Below are 22,776 nucleotides of genomic sequence, written 5' to 3' on the forward strand. Positions count from 1 at the left end.
GAAAAGCACTTGATGATGTGCAATCAAAGTGAAGTGTCTCATAACAATAGTGGCCCCCCGGTTACAACTGCGATTAATTAAGTGACTAATTGATAAATGAAAGAGCTGTAATGAAGTAGAAACATGAACTGCTGCAAATGAAGGATCTGTGACACAGCAGACATTCAGAGGCACATTTTAGTCAGCCAAAGACAGTAGACATTTTCAAATTAGGAACAACTATTTGATATGTGAAGTAGGATAAATAAGTAGTACAATAAAATACACAACCCAGTCTCATGGCATTTTGTGTTATAGTCACGGAATTAATTTAATCTATTGATTCGTGTTCACCAACACGATTTTTGCATTTGTTTCGTGTCACACAGAACGATTTGAAAAGCAATGTATTTCTATTGGTAGTATATTTCGTGCCTTTCGTACCACGTCTTTTTGTCCGGTCAGGTCTTGGAAGACCGGAAGCTGTGTGGTTCATAAAAAAAATGTCTTCCTCATTATCTTACCCTAAGCCTAACCCTTTTATTTTAAATTGTATAATGTCGGAGTTTTTTTGCCGTCCGCGAGGAAAATAAATGGGACTCCAGAGCCTCAGAATAGTGAAATCTGTATTTAAAAAAATAAAGTTTCCTTCTAATTTGTTGTTATTTGGTGCATGCACGAAACATACTACAAATAGAAATACATTGCTTCTAAAATCCAGAATACTGAAAGCTGTATTTTTTTAAATCTCTTTTTCCTTCAAATTTGTTATTATTTACATTGCTTTTAAAATCGTTCTGTGTGACACGAAAAAAATGCGAAAATGGTGTTGGTGAACACGAATCAATAGATTAATTTCGTGACTATAACACGAAATGCCGTGAGACTGTGTTGAAATACAGGCATGTCAAAAGCACTAGCATTTTACAGTATACTAAGGGTAGCCTAAGTAGTTTGACTGATTAATTAAAAATATTAATGTCAAAGTGGAGTTTGTGTGGATTAAAATCGTATTTCTGAAATGTCCAAAAGGTAATTGAGTTGATTTTAAGGAGGTGGTGAGTTTTGTTCCAGTAGACAGGCTGTGCACTCAAATACAAATACAATTTGCTTGAGTGCCATTGGGACCAGGTGTTTCTAGCTGTGGTGATTAAGAAGTCCTGCCCAAAATGTTCCTTAATCATAGCAAATATATTGCCGTGTGCCCCAGGAAAAGCACAGGTGTTGCTCATGACATTAACGATGTACATGCTGTAAGTTTTGTTTACATTTCAGGAAATTGGTGTTGCTTAAGTGAAACGTTAGCCGTTACTAATGCTAACTAATATTAGCATAACAAGAAGCAGACCAGAGGAAATTAATGTCACAAAGAGATGTAGCTTAAGCTATCTTAATTAGACTTTTTAAAAAAAGACTCCTAGAAACTATAGGTTACTTATGTAACCCCAGGCCTCAGAGTAACATGAAGTGAGATGTCTCACTATGGGATGCGCCTCAACGCGTATGCAAACAGAAGCATCAATCTCATTACGCCAATCCTGATTGGCTGGTGATCTTGAGGTCAACGTCAGGGAATTCACCCACCCTTTAAGTAGCTTGCGCTACGACGCAGCGTCATTCAAAATAAGCACCTCTTCTCGCTTCGCCTTAGCAAGAAGGGCCGTCTGGTGAGACATCTCACTTCATGTTACTCTGAGCACTGGGGTTACGTAAGTAACCTATAGTTCTCATTCATAACACTCCGTTTGATGTCTCACTATGGGATATTGAAACTCCCGTATTGCTAGACATGCTTATCTTGAAAATCACCAAAACAACCAGAACTTAACAGGCAGAACTCTGTCTCAACACGGGACCCAGCACTGCGCGGGCCACACTTGGAGCAGAGACATATAGCCTGTAAAAGCGGACAAAAGTGAGCGACGAGGACCAGCTCGCTGCTGCACAAATGTCTTGGATGGAAACACTCTTGAACAAAGCCCAGGATGTAGCCAGTCCACGAGTAGAATGAGCACTCAGGCACGTTGGTGCTTGCAAACCCTGACTCGTATAGGCCAGAGAGCAATCGCTTCCACAATCCAGTGGGAGAGCCGTTGCCTGGTAACGGGCTTGCCCTTCTGAGGGTTAGCCCAGGATATAAAGAGTTGGTCATTACAACAAAACTCTTTTGACCTGTCCATATAGGTGCGTAAAGCACGAACTGGACACAGCAAATTCGGCCGCTGTTCCTCAGAGGAACACAGCGGCGGAGGAAATGTCACAATGTCAATGGGGGTACATGAGCCAACCAGGTATAAACGCAGGGTTGGGCTTCAGCAACACTCTCGTTTGCCCCGGGGCAAACTGAGTGCACGAAGGATGTACAGAGAGCGCATGCATGTCACTGACTCGCTTGGCAGATGCCAGAGCCAGTAACAGCACTGTCTTCAGTGACAGGTGTTTCATGTCAGCTCCTTCCAGGGGTTCAAATGGAGGTCGAGTGAGCCCATCTAAAACCAATGCCTCGAAACTACATAACGACATCAGTTTGTAACACTCGCTTCTATTGGCTAGCGCTCCAATACATTGTACATGATAGGCCAAGGGGCGGGACGTCTCTAAGCCATTGACCAATCACAACAGAGTCAGCTAGCTAACCAATCAGAGCAGAGGGTGAAAAGAGGCGCTACAGCACAGGCAGACAAATAAAGCACTTTTTGAACATTAAAGCACGTAAACATGGCACAGTCAGCACAATATAGAAAACAACATTATAATTGTAAGCTTACAACAGAACACTCGGCACACATTTTAATTAAAGAAGTGGTCTTTATTACAGCAAAGAAGCCAAACATTACAGACAAGAATAACTATGAATGGTGAATATCAATTACTCAGAATGGCCTCTCATTGGGACACCTGCTTCACTCTTCAGGGCCGTTACTTCAGATTTATCAAGGAAGAATTACAGGCATCTTAACAGGATTTGCTCCGAAGTCTTTCCCTTAAGTGTGTAGTCAAGAAGGTTGATTTACATTTTTTTATTTCTATTGACATACTTGTATTTATTTGTTCTGTCTCTGCATGCTGTAGAGAGGGCCATCCGTTTTGTAATCTCACTGTATTTACGTTGTGTGTTGGCCTCTCTCTCCTCTTTGGGTCAGAACAGAAATCTGCAGGGAAAAAAACCCTCAAAAAGTTGATGTTCCAGTTCTGTATTCAGTGGACGCTATAATGCTTTCTAAATAATATCTGTCAAAATTTGAAGTAGAGTCCTACAGGTGTACAATCTCTGACTTTGTATCTACAACAGAACCAATGCTCTGATCCATCACCTCTACTGTTCATCCGACAATAGAGCCTGTTAGAGTCCTCATGATAGCCTATTTACAATAACACCCGCAACAGTAGGCCTGGGCTACTCTTGCTCCAACCAAGTGGCACCTCTGACGTTTTATGTACAATAAAGTTATTTTTTTCAGTTTGGGCACAACAGAAACACATCTGGTACTCAGTAAAGACTCAATAATTCATGAAGCATTCTGATGAATAAAACACTGAATCGTGATCCAAAAGGTTTTCAAAACATTGATCGTCCATGAGAATGCATTCAACAGAGCCTGGTTGCAATCTAAGATGTTGTTAAAATGCTAATTTCAACAAGGAAATTCAAATGATTAGGCACAATAAATGTTTTTGTTCCACAGTCCCGCATGTTTCCCTCACCGAGCCCGTTTGCATCACTGAGCCGTGTGCATTCAGGGATAATGGTGAGCAGGATATGAGGGTGAAGACAAACAGCTCATCCCCGCTAAGACGGATACGAGCTATTATCCAAAATACTCTGTGCATATGAATGCACTGATGTTCTACTGACCACAAACAGAGCAATGGGCTTTTACACAAATAAACCACGGTAACATCACAGAGTTTCATTTAGTGAAAACAAGACAATACTACTGAATTCCACCTAAATACTGAAAACTACGTCTATTGCTTTAATATACAGCTTTGATCAGGGCTTCTTAAACTTTTCTTCATGGACTCAAATTGAGCAGATGTAGTGTTTTTTACCCCAGGAACCAGGACCCATTATGGGCTCATTTAAATCCTACTCGTACTTTAACCCTCCGAAGGAAACCCACTCATTTTGCGTCCCGAGCCACAGTTTAAGAAGCGCTGGTGGTAGAGTAAACATAAGATGAAGAATGATTGTTACAAGCAATGCAAGTAAACAATAAATACAAACAGTGTGCTTTATCCATATAGACATATTTACACAAAGTCTTTGGCTTTATGAATCAGCTACAAAAGAATAATAAAAAGTGTTGGCCGCCAGTGCACGAAACAAACGAAGCCTGGGGTCAGTTCACTTCCAATTCCATTCAAACCAGAAATGGACACTGTAATTCAACGCTTCACGAAAGAGCGTTTATTCTGTGTTTAAGCCGCTTTTCTCGTTTCGTTTTTTAAATGAAATGTCCCATTTGTGACTTTGCTGAATTGAAAGTGCATTGGGCCCAGCCCTGAAACAAACATGAGTACGCTAATGTTATATGGTTGAAAAAAAATCGTACAATTTAGGGTACAAAAAAGACTTCAAATCTACTATCCAGTAGATCAACAATGATGCAACAACTCAGAAAACATAAACAATGATACATGTCACACTTTTTTTTAACGTATACACTTTAGCAAAAATCCTACATGTAACATTTTCAAGATGCCACTTCATGATATTGTAAAAAAAATGAAAAGCCTAATACTCCGCAGGTAAACTTCTCCGATTCAGTTTCATTGTCAGTCTTGTTCCTAAGATGCCACTTCATTTAATTAGCACACTTCCATTGACTTTAGGGTCTTTTCTATGTCTATGGTTTCTGACAATCTACTGTTGGTAAGCAATGGAAATGGGTTTTAAGTGGCTTTTTTAAGTACTTTAATACGTAATAATGTTCTGTCTCAGTAAAACAAAATGAAGATGCTGCTGATTTTTGGAGTAGAAAACAGAAGAGTGTGGACAGGCTGTACCTTTACATTTTCTTATAAAAGAGTACCGGCTGCAGATTAAACATCACCATGATGAGACATTAGAATGATACATTAGCATGACATTAGCATGTACATTAGCATGACATTAGCATGAGAGCAGGAATGAGGGGCCGCTGAAAACGTGCTGTTTTTTAAAAGCTGTGGTAGCAGCTTACAGGAGGCGAGGGAGACATCTGCAGTGCACATGGAGCTCTGCAGCGGAACAGCACGAGGCATCAAGTCCATGAGAGTGGGGCTGTGGTGAGAGGCTAAACATTTAAATGGGGCCCGAAACATACAGGGGCCCGCTGGCACTCAAAAAGCTGTACAATAAGCATGAAGGAGTAAAAGGAGTAACATCCCCCCCGCCCTGTTGCACTCCCAGCAGCTCCTTCTGGTAAAAGTCTTCCCTTTGTTGGATACATCACAAGAGGAATGGGTCTCGCTTGTTCCATCTGTAGGGACGGTGCTACAGAACGGCCCCCACAGAGGGGGGGGGGGGTCGGGACCAAGCAAATGCAAAGGATCAAACACACGGGAAGCGAAGAGATGCTCTTCTTCACCTCCTCCTCTTGGCTCCTCTGTTTAGGAGGACTCGATGAACTCCAGTGACAGGTCGTAGCAGAAGCGGTACTGCTCCTGTAGGCAGACACAGAAACTGGACTTAATATCACATGTTCATATAAAGCGCCAATCTCTGACAAAGTTTACTCATTGGCAGGCTTAGACTTTTTTTTGCAAATGATGGTTCCTAACTTGGTGAAATGATCTGGAATAGTTAACCCGTGTGTTGTGTTCGAAAGCTGTTACCATGGTGTTCACGGGTACATTTTGACCCATGATTTATCTCAGTCCAAAACAATCAAAAATAATAATTTGAATTGATTTATTTAAAACAAGGGACAGTGTACATTAATGAACATATTAAAAACATGTAAAAGTACTCGAATTAGCCGAACTACCATCCAATATTGTTTTAAATACATCATAACTAACTTATTATGCATTCATAACCGTACAATCCTGTTGTAATGTTATTGTATGGCCCCAAAAAACCTTACACCACATGTTGTTTTATGTGATTCAATTCACTCATTATATCTCCTACAGTGAAGACAGTGGGTCATTACGTTATCTGACTATATTGGAGTACAATCTCCCCAAAACAAGTTTTAAATTATTGTTACAGTGGATGAAGGGGGGGGGTCGGGGGAGGGGTGTCTAAAGTCAAAGATGAATCTTGATTGGGCCAAATTTGACCTCGAGTCACCCAAAACAATTCTGCTGGGTCTCCCCAGACCCGACACCAAATGATACACTTTTTTTTTTAGAGACCTTCAGACTTGGCTAAAGTTGTTAAAATCAGTTTTGTAGAGTTGATATAGCTGTGATATCATGAAGCCTGGTTCCGATACAAAAAACTAGAGCGCAGTTATTATATCATTTTATAAGCCCGGAACACAACACAAGGGTTAAGCCATGATACAAGCTTGTCATTTGCTTAAAGCTAAGGAGAGGTACTCCTGTTATAAATAAAGGTGCTTGTTTATCTCTCTTGTAATGCGGTCGTATTTTTCATCAAGTCATTATGAATTCTCCTTCTCATCGTTCCGTGAACTCATGACGTCTTTGATCAGGGAAAGAGTGGGGAGGAAAAGACATGAGATCTTTTTGACTACCTGACGATAGTCCTCCCCTCCCCCGCCTGAGCGTCCTTCTCTCTGACTCACCGGAGTATCCACCATGTTGGGTTTGCTGTTCCTCAAGGTCTTCACGGCGTGGAACACATCCACCACGCTCTGTCTCTTAGCCATCTCACACACAATGCTGCTGGCACAGAAAACTCCACTACGCCCACCTCCATTTCTGTAAATACACACACAGATATACAATGTACGTCACAAAAAGCACAGTTTATTATTTCATGTAGTTTTGCTTCAGTTCGGCAAACGGAACAAAACAAATGTTCCTCCTGTCAGTACATGAGGTGTTTCATCAGACAGTTTCACGAGTCATTGATATTTTCTATTTAATAATCACCAAATGATTCTGATAACTGACATAAACTAGTTCTTATTAGCCAACTACTAGATGTAGTATCATGTTAGGCAACCTATTTCTGATCATACATATCTAGACTTTGACAAAATTACTTTTACTGCATAAACATCATACTGTATTATTCCTTAATGATGGCTTTTCACAAACACCCTTTTGCTTTATACATGCAGTGTGAAGTGTGTGAGAGGGTGAGAACTCACAGGCAGTGCACGATGGTCCTCCCCTCCCCCTCCTCCCCCTCACGCTGCCACTGGTCCACCTGCAGGATCAGCTTGAGGAAGGAGCGCTTGGAGGCGGGCACTTCTCTGTGTCCCGCCCACCCCAGGTACTGGAACTGACGCACCATCAGGTATCCTTCCTGGGGCTGAGGGATCACACAACACACACATATTCAGACAAGTGTTTTCTGTTATCCAGGACACTTCAGAGGTGAAGTAACACGGCTTCTTTTAGTTCGATGCAAACAGTGTTTTCTGAAAGCCTTTTAAAGGAATGACATAAACGTATGGAAACACAGAATACATGCACTGACCCTGGTGAGGTTGCAGACTCTGAACAGTCTACTGATAACGTCACAGTCCATGGAGCAGGACATGCACTCCACCTGGACCGGGCCGTAGCGCAGCATGCCCTCCTCTGGCCAGTACTGAGGACAACCCTGAGCACAGACAGTCACAGCGTTAACGACGTGTTAGTAGTAGTGTTGTAGTAAGGCAGTTGTAATTGTGTGTAACAGACAGAGAAACAGCAATAAACGTGCACAATTCAATATCAAAACCATATTTTCGTACATGTTATTTAGGCCTTGGTGAGTAACAGACACTTTTCTTACGAATGTGGAAAGTACTGTGTTCAGTCTTTGGTGTGATGTTGAGGCTAGACTAATTCTAAGCCAAATTCGTGGTTGAGTATTATAAGGGTTTATTTGTGTTATTAGAGACAGCTGAGTGCATCAATCCTTCTAGTGTGGGATGATAGATATTTTACTTAGCATTGGAAAGCTTTTAAACATAAAAACACAATTTACTTTAGATAATGTAGACGTACCGTCATATTGGTTAGTATTTGGGAGAAGTGTGTTAAAAGAATGGATTTATAAATCCAGGATGTCTCGGTAACGAAGATAAACAGCAACATATTTTTGACATGATACACTTTTTGAGATATATTACTGAGGCAAAAGAAGAGTGAATTACCTGAGCCAGGTCAATCTCATTCAGCATCACCAAACTGGTACATCCATAGTCGTAAACCAGACGCCAAAAGTCTTTGACAGAGTTAGGCAAAGGATGCTGGGTAACGATGAACGCAGCAGGCTGTCTGTAGCTCTGCAGGGAACACACAACAGAAACACTTTGTATGAAGCGCCCTCCATCCGTCACATCTCTTGTTTTATCACATCTGTCTGTCTCTCTCACACACACAGACATCAACACACACACACACACACACACACACACACACACACACACACACACACACACACACACACACACACACACACACACACACACACACACACACACACACACACACACACACACACACACACACACACACACACACACACACACACACACACACACACACACACACACACACACACACACACACACACACACACACACAGTGGGACGATGTGTGGGGCAGCAAGCAACACAGCTGATGTTTGGTCACATGATCATGCAGTGGGCCAATCAGACACGAGGGTGAGGAGCATGCAGTAAATATACAAATACACTTCACGCACGGTACATCCACATATACTGTATATCTAATACAGGGCTGGGCGATATATAGAAATTCAAGTATCGTGATATTTGTCATCAAATTCCTCAATGTTGCGACAATATCGTACGATTAACTATTTGTGTTTTTGCAAAGTATCACATCTTTGATAATGAATCATTGGTAATGTCCAACGGGTGAAGGCAATATTTCAGCCTCTTTTTCAAGAGGAAAAGACAACATTTATTCATATTAGAATACTATGACATCCGAAAAATAAGATGTCGAATCACAATATCTTAAATGTCAATGTATTGCCCGGCCCGAATCTAAAAGGGTCCGTTTACTTCCTGCTCAGTAAAAGTCCATATCAAGAATATTTCTCCTGAACTGAAGGTGAACGAAGCCCAACTGATTGTTAATGAATGTGCAGCCACATGTGTGACATGGTGTGAATGACGACTTGTAATCATGAGCAGGATCTACTGTGAGGGTAGAGGGGCGGGGTCAGGTTTAGGATCTACAGCGGGTGTAAATGGCTTTGCTAAACATGAACCTGGGGGCAGAACGACACTGAAGCCATGAAACAAATCCAGTATTGGAAATTTGAAGTGAAATCCCATTACCTGGAACTCCTCTGTGAGCTTGGTTAGAGAGAGGCCAAAGGTAAGTGACTAAACTTTCAATATAAACTTTAGTTTGACAGCAATTGCAGTATTTTAGTCCTCCAACAGCTTTGTTGGAGAGAAGCCAAGTTTGTCTCCACATCATGCATTTTGTGTTTCAACCATTATTATAAACTCACATACTGATTCCCACCCGTTGCTATATTTCCTGCATCATCTAACAGAGCTGCTAAAATGTTATTATAATCAGACCAGATACTGGCATCTTACCATGACTTTGTTATTCAAGTCAAGGTACAACATGTTGACAACTGTTGCCAATGTAAACAACGTCCTGCAACAGGAGGCGGTTAAAGATTGGCTGGCGGACAGAGAAGCTAGCGGTCTTTTCAGAACCTGGATTTGTCTCTAGCCTTCTGCTGCTATTACCACAAACACAGCATCACACACCAACAGGGAGGGGAGTGTGTGTGTGTGTGTGTGTGTGTGTGTGTGTGTGTGTGTGTGTGTGTGTGTGTGTGTGTGTGTGTGTGTGTGTGTGTGTGTGTGAGAGCGTGTGTAATCTGTATAACCATGTGCATTCATTTTAAAATGTTCCTCTTTATTACATTGTGTGTATCGGCTTTTAAAAGTTACATTTTCAACAGTGTCATGATTGCAGTTTGGGACATTAAGCTTCTTTTTTTTTTACTTTTCCACATTCTAAACATTTAAATTGTGTTAAAAGCGTCACACCTTAATGTCCCAAACTACTCCATCCTGATGTGTTGAAAATAACACAACCTCTCTGTATGTGCATGTGAATTCATTATACACACTTACATCCATCAGAGCAGCGTTGATGTAGTTGCTGCTTTCTCCGTCTATTGTGATGAGGAAGGGGAGGCATCTGTCAGGAGGAAGACCGTCCATGAAGCGGTTCTTTTCTTGGTTTCTAGGCAACAGTGCGATGCTGCAGTCTTCAGGCTGAGGCTGAGGAGTCACCGAGTTTAACGTCTGGACAAAAGAGATACATATATAATGTGTAAGTCAGGGCATATCAGAATATTATGTGCTGTCGATTCTTATGTGCAAAGCTAGTGTTTTACACAATGGTTCCATTAAGATAGAAATACCAAAATGACAGAAATGTCAAACTAAACAGTAAAGACAAAGACCATGTATGAGTTATATTCTTATATATATATATAGATATACTTTAAATAATTAAAAACGATCTCGGCAAACGTTTTATGAGGATATGTGTTCAACACGTTATGTCTCATTGATACACACATTGCATTTAGCTGAGGATCACTTAATATAAACATTAGTACACAATACATTGAAGTTTGAAGTTCAACCTTTTTATACAAAAAATGGGGGTTCACAGATAACATTACATTTTGAACATGTAAGGATAAAGTTGATTAGGAAGCCTATCATTTCATCAATATGTGATCAAGGGGAAATAACTGCCAGATCCTTTGTGGAAGCTTTTATGGTTTGCAAAATACGGAGCATGTGAATGAAGTGGATTATACTGCATTGAGACACTTCTACTCACATTTCACCCCTGGTTTTGTTGGGACAGAAACGACAGTGTCACTTTATTAGTTTATGAGGATACAGATTGTATTTGGGTTTACCTGGAACTCATCCTTCAGATGTGACGAGTTGGTCTGCGAGTCGATGCGGATCAGCTCGTAGAAAGCAGCTTTGAACTCACAGACCGGTATGGCTGTTTCTCCACACAGACAAGCCTCCAGAATGGCATCATGGATGAATATGTACTGCTCCTGGAGACATAGAATTCAAGACATGCATGTTAATATATACTGTACATACTGTAAGCATCACTAATAGATTATACACATTGGAAAACAATAAAAACACACACAAGGTGTTGCATGGAGAACACAAGCAGCTGTGATGCCACATGAAAGTGAGCATGCTGGCAGTGAGTGAGGGAGATGGAGCCGTGAATGAGATGAGACGAAGAAGGTTGCATTTTGGTGAGTTCATCCACACATGGAATTGTGTTTTTGGTTCTTTCAAGCGGGTGACGGCGGCTTCAATTCAGTGATCAGACGGATTGAATTGAAGGCTGCTTTAGTGAAAGGATGACGTTCTTACAATGGATGACCGAATCTGCTACAAACCTATATTTCATACATTTTAAAAAGGTGCCCTCAAGATATAAGAAATTATCTTAATGATTTAATAAAGTATATGTAGATTGTGATCCCTACGCAGGGTTAGGATTTGAATCTTTTGATAGCTATGCCATTATTTATAGTCATACTGTCTAGCACAGTGTAATTCTTCATTACACCAGAGGAGGGTGCCAGAGTACCATATCTTCAAATCCTTTATATTTAGTACCTTAGTCCAGGTGACGATAATATTCCTACCATAGTCATTACATGGAATAGAATACATGTTATGTTTATTTAACGAGACTACATGTTTAATTACATGTCACCTCAGCCTGCACCATGCTGATGGCTGGGTCTTACAGTGGGGGTCCATTGAGTATTTTCTAAGATGTGGATGCAGATGGAGGATGGGTAATGCAGTCACCTCAGTCTGTACCATGTTGATCCTCCGAGAGCGGAGAGCCTTCACACAGTTGTAGATGTCCACCACTCCTTCTCTCTCCGCCATGTCCAGCATGATGTCAATGACGATGAAACAGCCTGTACGCCCTGCTCCGGCACTGCAGAGAGAAACACACAGAGAGAAAGAAGTTAATAATTATGTCATTTCTTGACAGATTAATTTGTGTATATTTAAAATCAGATGTTGCACAATAAAAAGTGTGGTAGCTCATATCAACAAAGGTCTGGATGTATTTATTTACCTGCAGTGGACCACAATGGGCCCAGCAGCGGGTGGATTGGAGACTTTAACTCTGCGGATGAAGGAAAGTAGTCCCGTGGCGTGATATGGAACTCCGTGATCCGGCCAGCCTGTGAAGTGGAACTGCTTGACTTCCCGCACCTCATTGAAACCACGCTGAGAAGAGACAAAACACATCTTTTGGTTACGTTTCATTCATCTTTCTGTGTCCTCATCGAATATAACTCAAACGACATCGAGGCATTATGCAAACTGTTATTTAAAAATACTTCACTCACCCTCTCCAGTGTAAATGTGCGAACCACATATTCAGCAAGAGGTTCAACCTCCACAAAGGTCACCTTGAAGTCTCCGTACACCTCAGCATCATCGGGCCAATACTTATAGCACTTAACCTGGTCAAAATGAACATTAAAGATGGTTTCAAAAACAGTATCATGATTATAATACAAGCCAGTAAAACACCTGGGTGACAGATATAGCATCTTACATAATAAAACATAAACAACGTATACAAACACCCCAAAAACAGTAAAACAGCAGCGAGAAAATGACATGAACACTATCAAACAATAACATACTTGCAGAATATCCTTTTGACACACATAAACTACGACAACATACAGATTCTGATCCATGATTAGAGACTTTCTATTTCTTTTATCTGGCTATCCCAATGTCAAAGGTCCTGATTAATCCATATAATGTAAAATGCAAGCTAAACATATTTACATATTTACACAAGGAAACATGTCTTACAAAGTGCAACAGAGGAAAAGAGCAGCTTACCCTTCCAACCTCCACCAGATTGGTAACCATGACGATGCAGGCTGACTGTTCCTGCCACACCATCCTCCAGAAGTCATACACCGTCTCGTGAACAGGACCTACACGCATACGCACACGCGCACACACACACACACACACACACACACACACACACACACACACACACACACACACACACACACACACACACACACACACACACACACACACACACACACACACACACACACACACACACACACACACACACACACACACACACACACACACACACACACACACACACACACACACACACACACACACACACACACACAGTTTAGTATGATAACTATGTATGATTTAAAGTGTCTTATTGTAAAAAACAAAGGACGAATGCAAGTTGCCGTTTCTTACCCTGAGTTGCAATGTAGTGACTTGGTCTCTGGTAGCCCTGAAAATACAACACAACAACTCAATATCCAGAACAAGTTCATGGATGATATCACTAATTATAAGTGTAGGAATATTATTGAGCAGTTTTTAGTAGGGTGAATACAAGTGAATTGATGATATACTGAATGGGATTGTCATTTATGAAACAAGTTGAGCAGCACAAGAGAATTGGAGAAGTTGGCAGTCTCATCAAAGTGAAATTTAGTCCTAATACTGCTACTGACTTTTCCCTATTATAAAAACAAAGCTGCAACATCAGATGAGTCTGAATTGTAACTGTCACTTTTATAACAACAAGTACAACGCTTAACTCACTGTTTAACTGTGTCTAAAATTATTGATATTGATGTATAAGGCATTTAGGGCTGTCCCGAATACCATTTTTCGGGCTCCGGATATTCGGTAGAAATCAGCAGCTAATATTCTAATATTCGGCCCGCGCGGGGGTAATCAGCAGCGAACCGCTTCAATACTTTTGTTATTCTACACAGTATTGTTGTTTTAATAATTATTTGTTAATGTATACAACCAAATTTGTGTTCTTTGAAATTGAAAAGGATATTGCATTGTTTTTGTTACTTTCGTTACAGTTGTATATGTCTTAAATGTAATTTGGTTTGGCTTCCTATTTTGTATGGACATGCTTTTATTTTGAAGGAGAGTTAGCGCTGTTGACAGGAAGTTGTTGTTGTTGCTATGGAAACAACGTGACGGAGATTAACGGAGAAAAAGTCATATCTACATAAAGACGGAGAAAGTAAACGATAACGCTTATGGTTAAGTGTTAAGCCCCCCCCCGAAGAGGCACAAACTCTTACGTTGATATTGGAGTTTTCAATAAAAAAAAAAAAGGGGAAACAAAAAGGTATATCCGAATAACGAAATTGAAACCCGAATACTCCAACGAACGAATATTCGGATATAGCCCTAAAGGCATTGCTCTCATTCTTTACTGTATTATGTTGACAGGAGAATCCCACTTTTCTAGCCGCAGGGATTTGTAGGCAATTCTCCATTACCATCCCATCCCATGTATTTAAATATAGGGTAAAGAAAGAAAGAAACAGAAAAACAGTCAGGCTCACAAATGTATGGCATTGGCTTATTTCCTGATGGCAATACGACAACAATAATTACAACACTTAAGCTAATAGTACATAGTGGGATGTAAGGTGGACTGGTGGGAGGAGGCAGGATGGAGTGAAATCCTTCATGCTGTCGAGGCCACAGTAGCAACTCAAAATATACGGACAACGTAACTCGATGCACGTGATGACGAGTGTTTAGAAAGGGCGTAAACGTGTGGAGGTTGAGGCGCGAGAATGAAAGAATCCACAGTGATACTTACATCCCTGTACAGCCAAATCTACAGCCCAAGCCACAGGCAGAAAGAACGAGTGAAGGAAGGAAAGAAAGAAAGAAAGAAAGCACAACAATGTCAGTGAGTGTCAATCAGAAAAAGAAAAGTTGCATTGATCAAAATGGTAGTTTGAATAGAACATGCAGAAATAAAAAGAAATATCTTAAACCCAGAATTAGACTGAATAGAAAGGACACTTCCTGATGTCATGTGATCTCCTCACTCTAAAACGCACAAGGAGCTTTCATCCCAAAGAAAGTTGGTTGAATATATAATTTACAAAAACAATTGAAAATACATGACATCTGACCATAGTTGCATATGCAGAGATGAGATAGATACATCAGGAAGTGTCCACTCTATACATCCTAACTCTAGATTCATGTGGATGGTGGCATGCATGATTTTAATGGAGGTTTATGATAACATAGAAGAGCGTGCTATAAGCAGTATTAGCAAAACAAAAAGTACAATGTAAGAGACTACTATGCAGATGATTGTTGTAAAAGTGAAGAGGTGGAGATACAAAAAAAGATGAATGGATGAGTAGATGTGTGTTTAGTTATGGAATGATTGATGAACAGATAGACAGGACGAGAGATACAATTAAGAACAACTTTAAAGAGATATGGACCGAAAGCTGAATGCTACGTCTTACAGGAAAAGTTATTGTTCACTTTCTTGTCTTGTTGAGTTAGATGAGAAGATGGATACCACTCTCATGTCTGTACAATAAATAGGAAGCTAGCACTAGCAGCCGGTTAGCTTAGCTTAGGAGAAATACTTGTAATGGTGGAAACAGCTAGCCTAGCTCTAACCAAAAGTAAAATGCCTTCTAACCCTTCAAAAGCTAATTAAAAACACATTGTATATCATTCATAAAATCTGTTTAAAAATGCTATTTCTTAAAAGGCCTTTATGTAACAAATTGAGTCTTTCTGATCCAAAGCTATTAACATTTAGTGCTAGTGTTTAAAACAATAATAATAATAATTCTGCAAGTATATTAGCTATCAATAAGCAGAACCATTCTAGGTGCTTTCGCATTTTTCACCATGAGTCGGATTATAAAGGAGTATTTGTCGTTGTATAGCACTCGTTATATGGTTTTTCCATTTCTGTAAAACCTAAGACCAACTAAGTTCACATAGCCATTTAAAAAGACTGTAACAGGATACTATCATGAATTCAGAATGGATGCAGACATGAATACATGGATAGAGACAGGACGAATGTACTGTATGCATGAAGTGTTTTTGGGGTGGCTGGATGCGTAAGATGGCACGATGGATGACTAGTAGACGCAATAAAGGTATAGAGGCCTGACATACGAGCGAGGGAGTGTGGTTTCGTTGGTTTCGTTGGGAGCCAATAGTAGCATTCGATGCGTTTCCACTTACATCGATGTAGTTGGCGTTGATGTAGTCGGAGGAGGGGTCGTCTTCTATGGGCTGGAGAATAACCCTTGAATGGTCATCTAAACAGAAAGGAAACATAAGACGAACACAGACAAAGAAAGAGAAGCAAGAGGAAAGCAAAAAGGGAGAGAATATTTGTGTTAGGGCATTTAAGGGCAAAAAGAACATGTATTTTGTGATTTGTTCTGCGTTTCTCACCCCCTGTTCCCCTGTCCTGCTGTAAAGCACATTGTAACATCTGTTGTGAACATACATTAATAATGGTTTTTCCTTACATGCTATAATGTTCCCATAGCGGTTCTTGGTGCGGTTCTGATCCTTCTTGGCCACGTCCCAAGTGGCCGATTGGCCTTCGAAGAAGCTCTGTATCACCAACAACACGCAAAACAATTCAAAAGATATTACACGTCATGGATCCTAAACATTCCTACCGCACGACTGAGCAGAACAAAGTACTACAACGGCGTGATTGTAGGGATTTACGAGGGGTGGTAATACACTTATTATTAGAAACATAAATAGAGGACATCCAAACAGGTTTGTAGCTCTGTGACTGTTTTGTCGATAAAGCGGAATATACTCTCAAAATAAAAGGCAATTCAACCTAATAGTCATTTATCTTTTTAATGTAAAGCCAAAACATCAAATAAAGCATTATTGATTTTCATAATAAGCTTTTTTTGTTCTGTACATTTCAAATGTACTGCACTGTTAAGATTTTAGATCAATAATATCCGTGTCCAGGTTATACTTTTGTACCAACATTTGTATCAATAGTAATACCAAGCAGGCATCTAAAATGACTGTGTTTGCAACTATAAAAAGTACTGTTCATTATAGTCTTACTTCATACTCCTCCTTGAAGCCGTAGCTGTCGGAGGTCTTCATCAGGTTGATGTGCTGCAGCAGGTCGGCCACTCTGATGGCGGGGTGCAGCTGTCCCGTCTGATAGGGGGACTCGGTTCCTTCACAGTGATACCGAGGAACGTCCAGCAGCCGGCTGTTCTCCGCTGCAGAGGCACTGTGGTTCTCATCTGCAAGAAAACAGCAGAATCTGTCAATTCAAATGCAAATCATCCAAATCTTGAGATGCCTTCACTATGTTACACTGTCCAGGGTAAATACAACATGTAAAACAGACACAATTGTTTCATTTCAGGTCTGAATCATGCAGTCAAATGATCTTGTACAGAGAGAATAAGATGTTTTATGCATAGAAACAACAAGCTGCTCCACCTGGTGGATCGAGAAGCCATTGCAACTGGCTTACATAATGAACCAAAGGGGCGCTGAATCATGACTTGGGGATTTAAAGTAGGGACACCGGGGTCTGTTAAGGTCCAACCAAGGAGGAAGCGCCCATAATGAATGGCTCTATCTGAAGATGGGATAACATGATGTACATTCACTGAGAAGAACAGAACAAAGAGGCCTCCTCTTCTCTCTATTTTCTTCTCTAACATCACAATAACTTTACGTCCCTCAAAAACCAGTTGCTGACATTCCACCTTTAACATGAGAAATACCAAACAAACCAATGTGTTTTCTCTCTCGATAACTCACCTGTGATTGGAACTACATGTCAGAGCAGCAGAAAAAGAGAGGAGGTAAATGGTTATAGTCAGACAGAACGATAGGAAGAGTTGTTAGGAGGAATCTAAATATGTAATGGGTAGTAAAACAATAGTAAAACGGTTACACAAAAGAATGGAGCGTGGCAATAAAACAAACATCTTAAACGTCTTATCATAAAAGACACTAAACGGCAGACACCTAAACCTTAAATGAGCCAGAGCTTCAACTGCTATTTACATATAAGTGACTTTATTTAGTAACTGCTTCAAATATATACCACACTATACCATCGCGAGCTTTGCACACCTTCCATACTCATTGTAATAGTACAAAGTTCACCACCATATTATATGTTTAGGATATGGAGCTGTAATGTAAATAAATCAAACCACACATTTAAAACCACGGATGAAAAATGATCCTCTGAGACGTGAGGAAGTCTGCAGGTTTAATAATGATGTGTGAGTATGGCGTGATATGATTAACCCTTTGATGCATGTAAAGGTGTTTCAAGTGAATGCAATTATGAGGTCAAATTGTTGCAAACTTCCAGGTGAGCGTGTCTGTGCTGCGGCGGATAATGTGAGTTGGCAGGATTAATGCGCAGACTGACAGGTTGTGTAATGGAGTAGCTCGGGGCAGCAGAAAGACTGATTTCATCTTCACCGCTGTTTATGAACTGACACTGTTTATTTCATCCCGCTGATGCTTCTCGCTGCTCCGAGGACATGTTAGCTCATTACTGATTGTTAAAGGTTTTCTGAGCTCTCGTCAGGCCAATTAACAGTAAACTTAACCCGACACGGCCTCCTATCCCACTACTTCGTGCTACGTCTTCCCACTCTGTGATGTGATTGGCCAAGACAGATTGTAACTGCAGCCTTCACTCCAAATTAGATGCAATGGATCAGTTAATTAACACAGTTTGGTGGCGTTGTGTACTGTGGAGCCCTTAAGGGTATGTAAGAACTCTGCATCGTACTACAGTGTCAACACTAGACTAAACACAAATTAAACATGTTGCAGTGCGACACTGGAGCTGCAGGAACATCGAACTGAGCAAAAAAATACCGTTTTTACAATTCAGACTGATGCATCAGTAACACATCAAGCCTGGGGAATACCACAGATGGTCGATACTCAAGCAGACTTGCATAGAAAACATTTCTGTCACACACAGAGGCCTGCAGGCACTAACTTATTCATTGTCACTTCATGTCACGGATTTAATCTGCAGCCGTTTTGCGATGGCATTGTGACGAATGATCTTCTTTCTCTCAAGCATCAGTTTCTGTCCTGACAGGAAATGGCATGCTTTAAAACAACTCAAAACTGTGGATATAATGAGGTCTCGAAGGGAGAATGACGGTAATTACTGTGAATCTCAATAACTCTCCGTAGGAAAGAGAAGCCGTGGCTGGGATCGGGAGTGATTGAACCAGAGGGAAACCAAGAACAACAGATGAAGGGCTTGGCTGCTGGAGCTTTTAGTACCGGCTATGTTTTACACGGGGAGTTGGCACCAGGTGGCAGAACACAAAAAGATACAATGTAAACATACCGTTTTTTGCCATCATCAAATATTACTAAACCATTACACTCCCTTAGATGGCATGTAAAACAATCAAAACATCGTTTTTTGTTTTAAAATGGTTCTTATTCTCCTAAATGTTGTTAATGTCAGCCACTGCCTGTAGACTTTATTGATCTCCATCTGTGTTAATCCTAGAGATCTTAGCACTTCTAAAATATAGATTAGACGCAGTATTATGGTAGTAAAACGTCCGTCAGGCCAAGCTATCCACCAACACAAACGTACAAAACGTGACCGAGGTCAAAGAACATATTAAACTCAGGATGTAAAATAAAAAATATGACCATGTATGACATTTTAACTGGGTAATGACGCACAACACGGGGCTACACGCACAGGGGCTTTGAGATGAAGATGGGTGATCACTAAAGGGAGCTGGTGGTGAATGATTACATATCCAACCATGCTGAAACCTCACCTAGCACAGCAGTGGGAACCAGAGGGTCGTTGGGCACTGTGGGAGGAAACACGGTGAGGACACGTTCTACATTTCAGCGTTACTCAACGTGAGCAGGGAGGGTCAGAACAATTCAAATTCCAGTCATGATTTAAACATTAGTGGAAATCTATCTCGGATAAACATTACATTACATATCACTTGCTAGACGCTTTTATCCAAAGCGACTTACATACTCAATACTGTGGGCAATCCCCACAGGAGCAACATGGGGTGAAGTGCCTCAGGGACACAACGACATGCTGACTGCAGTGGGGTTTGAACCTGAGCTCCCTTGATCCGAACACCAACGCTCTATCCACCGCGCCACACGCCTCCCAAACTCCCCCAAATTGTTTCCTCAACATGGTTTTGTAAAGCAATTAATGATTCTACTTGAATTATAAATGATTCATCAGCAGTTCTTCCGTTGATCTCAGAAAAGAACATACAAATAATTCAAGTACATTTCACGTTTCATTTGAAAAAAGATTATTTCAAAACTGAGCTACAGAACTGTAGCCTGTCTAGCAATACAAATCCTGAAATTGCAAAATTCAAGTCTCATCAGTGAAAATAGAAGAGAAAAAGATGAAAATACACGTGTGTTAGTGTAAGATTTGATTTATACTAAGTGCCTTTATAAACAGAGTTGTGTTTTGAGGAGAGCCCAAGGTTAATACTACTGTTAATGGTTATTTAGTATAATAAAAGTCTTGTTGTATGAACTTACATCTGTTGTTGTAGTTGTGTGAGTCCATGAACGTCACAGCCATGGGATCCTCTCCGTGCAGAGTGCTCTGGTCAGCATAGCTGCGATCCATGGCGTTCACCATGTGAGTCATCTCCTGCCGCGTCGTACCGATGGCGTCTTTACGTTTTTTAGCCAGTTTCCTGTCAAGGGGAAGAGACCGACACCGTCAGGCATCTTATAGGAAAACACACAAACATCAGCTAGCCTGCAGACCGCCGCCTTGTATGGGAATAGTATCACCTTTTAAAGTATAGTTTTATTTATTCATTTAGTTAGGGGGTATCTTTTTGGGGGGTAAACGCACGGCTGGGGGCTTCAGGCTGCTGATTCCAGATGCGGAAATCCAACAAGAAAGAGAAAAGAGAGGTGAAAGGTGGGGAGGAGAGAAAAAGGGAGGTAGAGAGAAGAGGAGAGAACAGGCAAGGGAGGTACAGTAGAAGGTACAGTAGAGGAAAGGCTTGTTTGCAATGGCAGCATGTAACAGGCTCAGCTATAGAAGGAACAAAGCATATAATACAGTCCAGGGAAATGACCTCTGGCCGACTAGTAGCAACGGGAAAAGCTGTTATAAACCTGGTCACCATACATGGGCTGTCAGATGAAAGCCGTTGAAATAGTTTTACGTTCAAATCTATTTGCAGTTGTATTTTATTTAACAGTCTAATTACCTTCAGATTTCTAAAGTTTCAATAAAGCAAAAAGGAAAAACTGTTGTTTTAATAGCATTTACAGTATTGAGAACCACTAAGTTGCACCTTTTAAATTATTTGTATTGTCTTGTTATTTTTAAATATATATTTGTTTAGGCTGACTTTGCAACATCTGTCCAGGGACTACAATGAGAAAATAGCATCTTGGGTATACCTGGTGCCTTTTCAGAAATGTATATTAATGCCTGCTTAATAAAATAAGAACAAAATAAATACAATTTAAATAAGTCACAGAAGTATTTGGTTTTTGGTTTTCATCCGACAGCAAAGATAGGAGAAACCCATTAAAACAACAGGAAGGGAATGACTTGTGAAGCTCTGGGGAAACCAGTAAGCAACCATAGAACCACACCATCGTGTGAGAAGTAGTGAAATACAGTAGGAGTATACACAGTTGTACATGTAAACATCAAGGTATCATCTTCAGGTTCAATTATCTCCGAGTGCGCTCAACACATATCATCCCAGGAAACATATAGTAGAGGGCTTAATACTTCGAGCATGACAGAGCATGCAGGAACATGTTTTACCCAGAGCCATACACGTACATCAGTTAAACAACATCTGACCAGAAGAGAAAGCATGTATAATGATGTTTTTAAGTGACCTGCTTAACATGAGTTAACACTTAAAGCAGTTTTTGCTCCAATAAAATTGTAAAATATATTCTCTCAGATTGAGGAATAAATGTGTGATTGTTGCATAACTGATACGATGTACGGCTCTGACTTCTTCCCAGCAAACAGACAGAAAGCATGCTTTGTTTTATTATATATTTTACCTCATCACCCCAAAACACACCAACTCCACCTCTAAGACCACACACACATATTATACACACACACTGAGGAAACTGTAATTGTTTTAACTGTTTATGTGGCTGTCTGTGAGTGTATCATTGGTTCTTCAACAGAAAACAGAAGATGGGAAAATGCTATACATATATCTTAAACCATAAAATGGTGTGTACTTGAGCTGTACATTAAGGACAGATTAGTAGAAACAGAGGGGGGGTAACTGTGATCAGAACTAACATAAGGTTTAATAGCTTTTTTTTATACGTTTTTGACTGTTTTATTCATTTTTAAGGTCTGATTTTCAAATTAATTTGTGAAAATTGACCCCATGAATCTTTGAATTATCAATAATGAATAACAAAAATGCTCGTCAACAGATGAAATTGTCTATACTGTATGAGGACAATAATAGAAAACAGTAAATACTGTTCCAGAAAATTGAATCAGGCGCTAAAGGTGCTAAATTATCGTGCTATTTCACTCTTGGTACCTTTAAGCTATAAGATGAATGCTAACTTGCCATGCTACTTTGTTTTTAGCCTGTGACTACAGACGAAAGCTGGTAAAGAATAAATCAATATTGTTTATTAAATCAGTTTTTGTAAGTGCTACATTTTGCACTGTAAGGTCCCCAGCTGTTTAAAAAAGAGAAGGTGCAACGAG

General features: G+C 40.3%; 1 protein-coding gene across 9 annotated transcripts in view; it reads right to left on the reverse strand.

Annotated features, from left to right (window-relative positions):
* Window positions 1-2,767: 2,767 nt before the first annotated feature.
* ptprk (protein tyrosine phosphatase receptor type K) overlaps window positions 2,768-22,776 on the reverse strand; it is a 133,235-nt gene continuing 113,226 nt past the window's right edge. For 2 of the 9 annotated variants that reach the window (XM_034075536.1, XM_034075533.1), the window contains 19 exons: window positions 20,586-20,746; window positions 19,835-19,870; window positions 17,811-17,822; window positions 17,094-17,281; window positions 16,523-16,610; window positions 16,230-16,306; window positions 14,818-14,835; window positions 13,431-13,467; window positions 13,035-13,132; window positions 12,524-12,640; window positions 12,247-12,401; window positions 11,967-12,102; window positions 11,033-11,182; window positions 10,227-10,400; window positions 8,247-8,378; window positions 7,583-7,708; window positions 7,251-7,414; window positions 6,720-6,855; window positions 2,768-5,628 (listed from right to left, as the gene is read on the reverse strand). In XM_034075536.1, the coding sequence (XP_033931427.1) occupies window positions 5,575-5,628; window positions 6,720-6,855; window positions 7,251-7,414; window positions 7,583-7,708; window positions 8,247-8,378; window positions 10,227-10,400; window positions 11,033-11,182; window positions 11,967-12,102; window positions 12,247-12,401; window positions 12,524-12,640; window positions 13,035-13,132; window positions 13,431-13,467; window positions 14,818-14,835; window positions 16,230-16,306; window positions 16,523-16,610; window positions 17,094-17,281; window positions 17,811-17,822; window positions 19,835-19,870; window positions 20,586-20,746 (2,059 nt within the window). In that variant the 3' untranslated portion in view covers window positions 2,768-5,574. Of the gene's footprint in view, window positions 5,629-6,719; window positions 6,856-7,250; window positions 7,415-7,582; window positions 7,709-8,246; window positions 8,379-10,226; window positions 10,401-11,032; window positions 11,183-11,966; window positions 12,103-12,246; window positions 12,402-12,523; window positions 12,641-13,034; window positions 13,133-13,430; window positions 13,468-14,817; window positions 14,836-16,160; window positions 16,307-16,522; window positions 16,611-17,093; window positions 17,282-17,810; window positions 17,823-19,834; window positions 19,871-20,585; window positions 20,747-22,776 lie in introns of all 9 variants that reach the window. The other 7 variants (XM_034075541.1, XM_034075539.1, XM_034075542.1 and 4 more) reach the window with 5 other exon arrangements.

Source organism: Pseudochaenichthys georgianus, chromosome 24 (assembly GCF_902827115.2).
Source record: "Pseudochaenichthys georgianus chromosome 24, fPseGeo1.2, whole genome shotgun sequence".
Lineage (NCBI taxonomy): Eukaryota > Metazoa > Chordata > Actinopteri > Perciformes > Channichthyidae > Pseudochaenichthys > Pseudochaenichthys georgianus.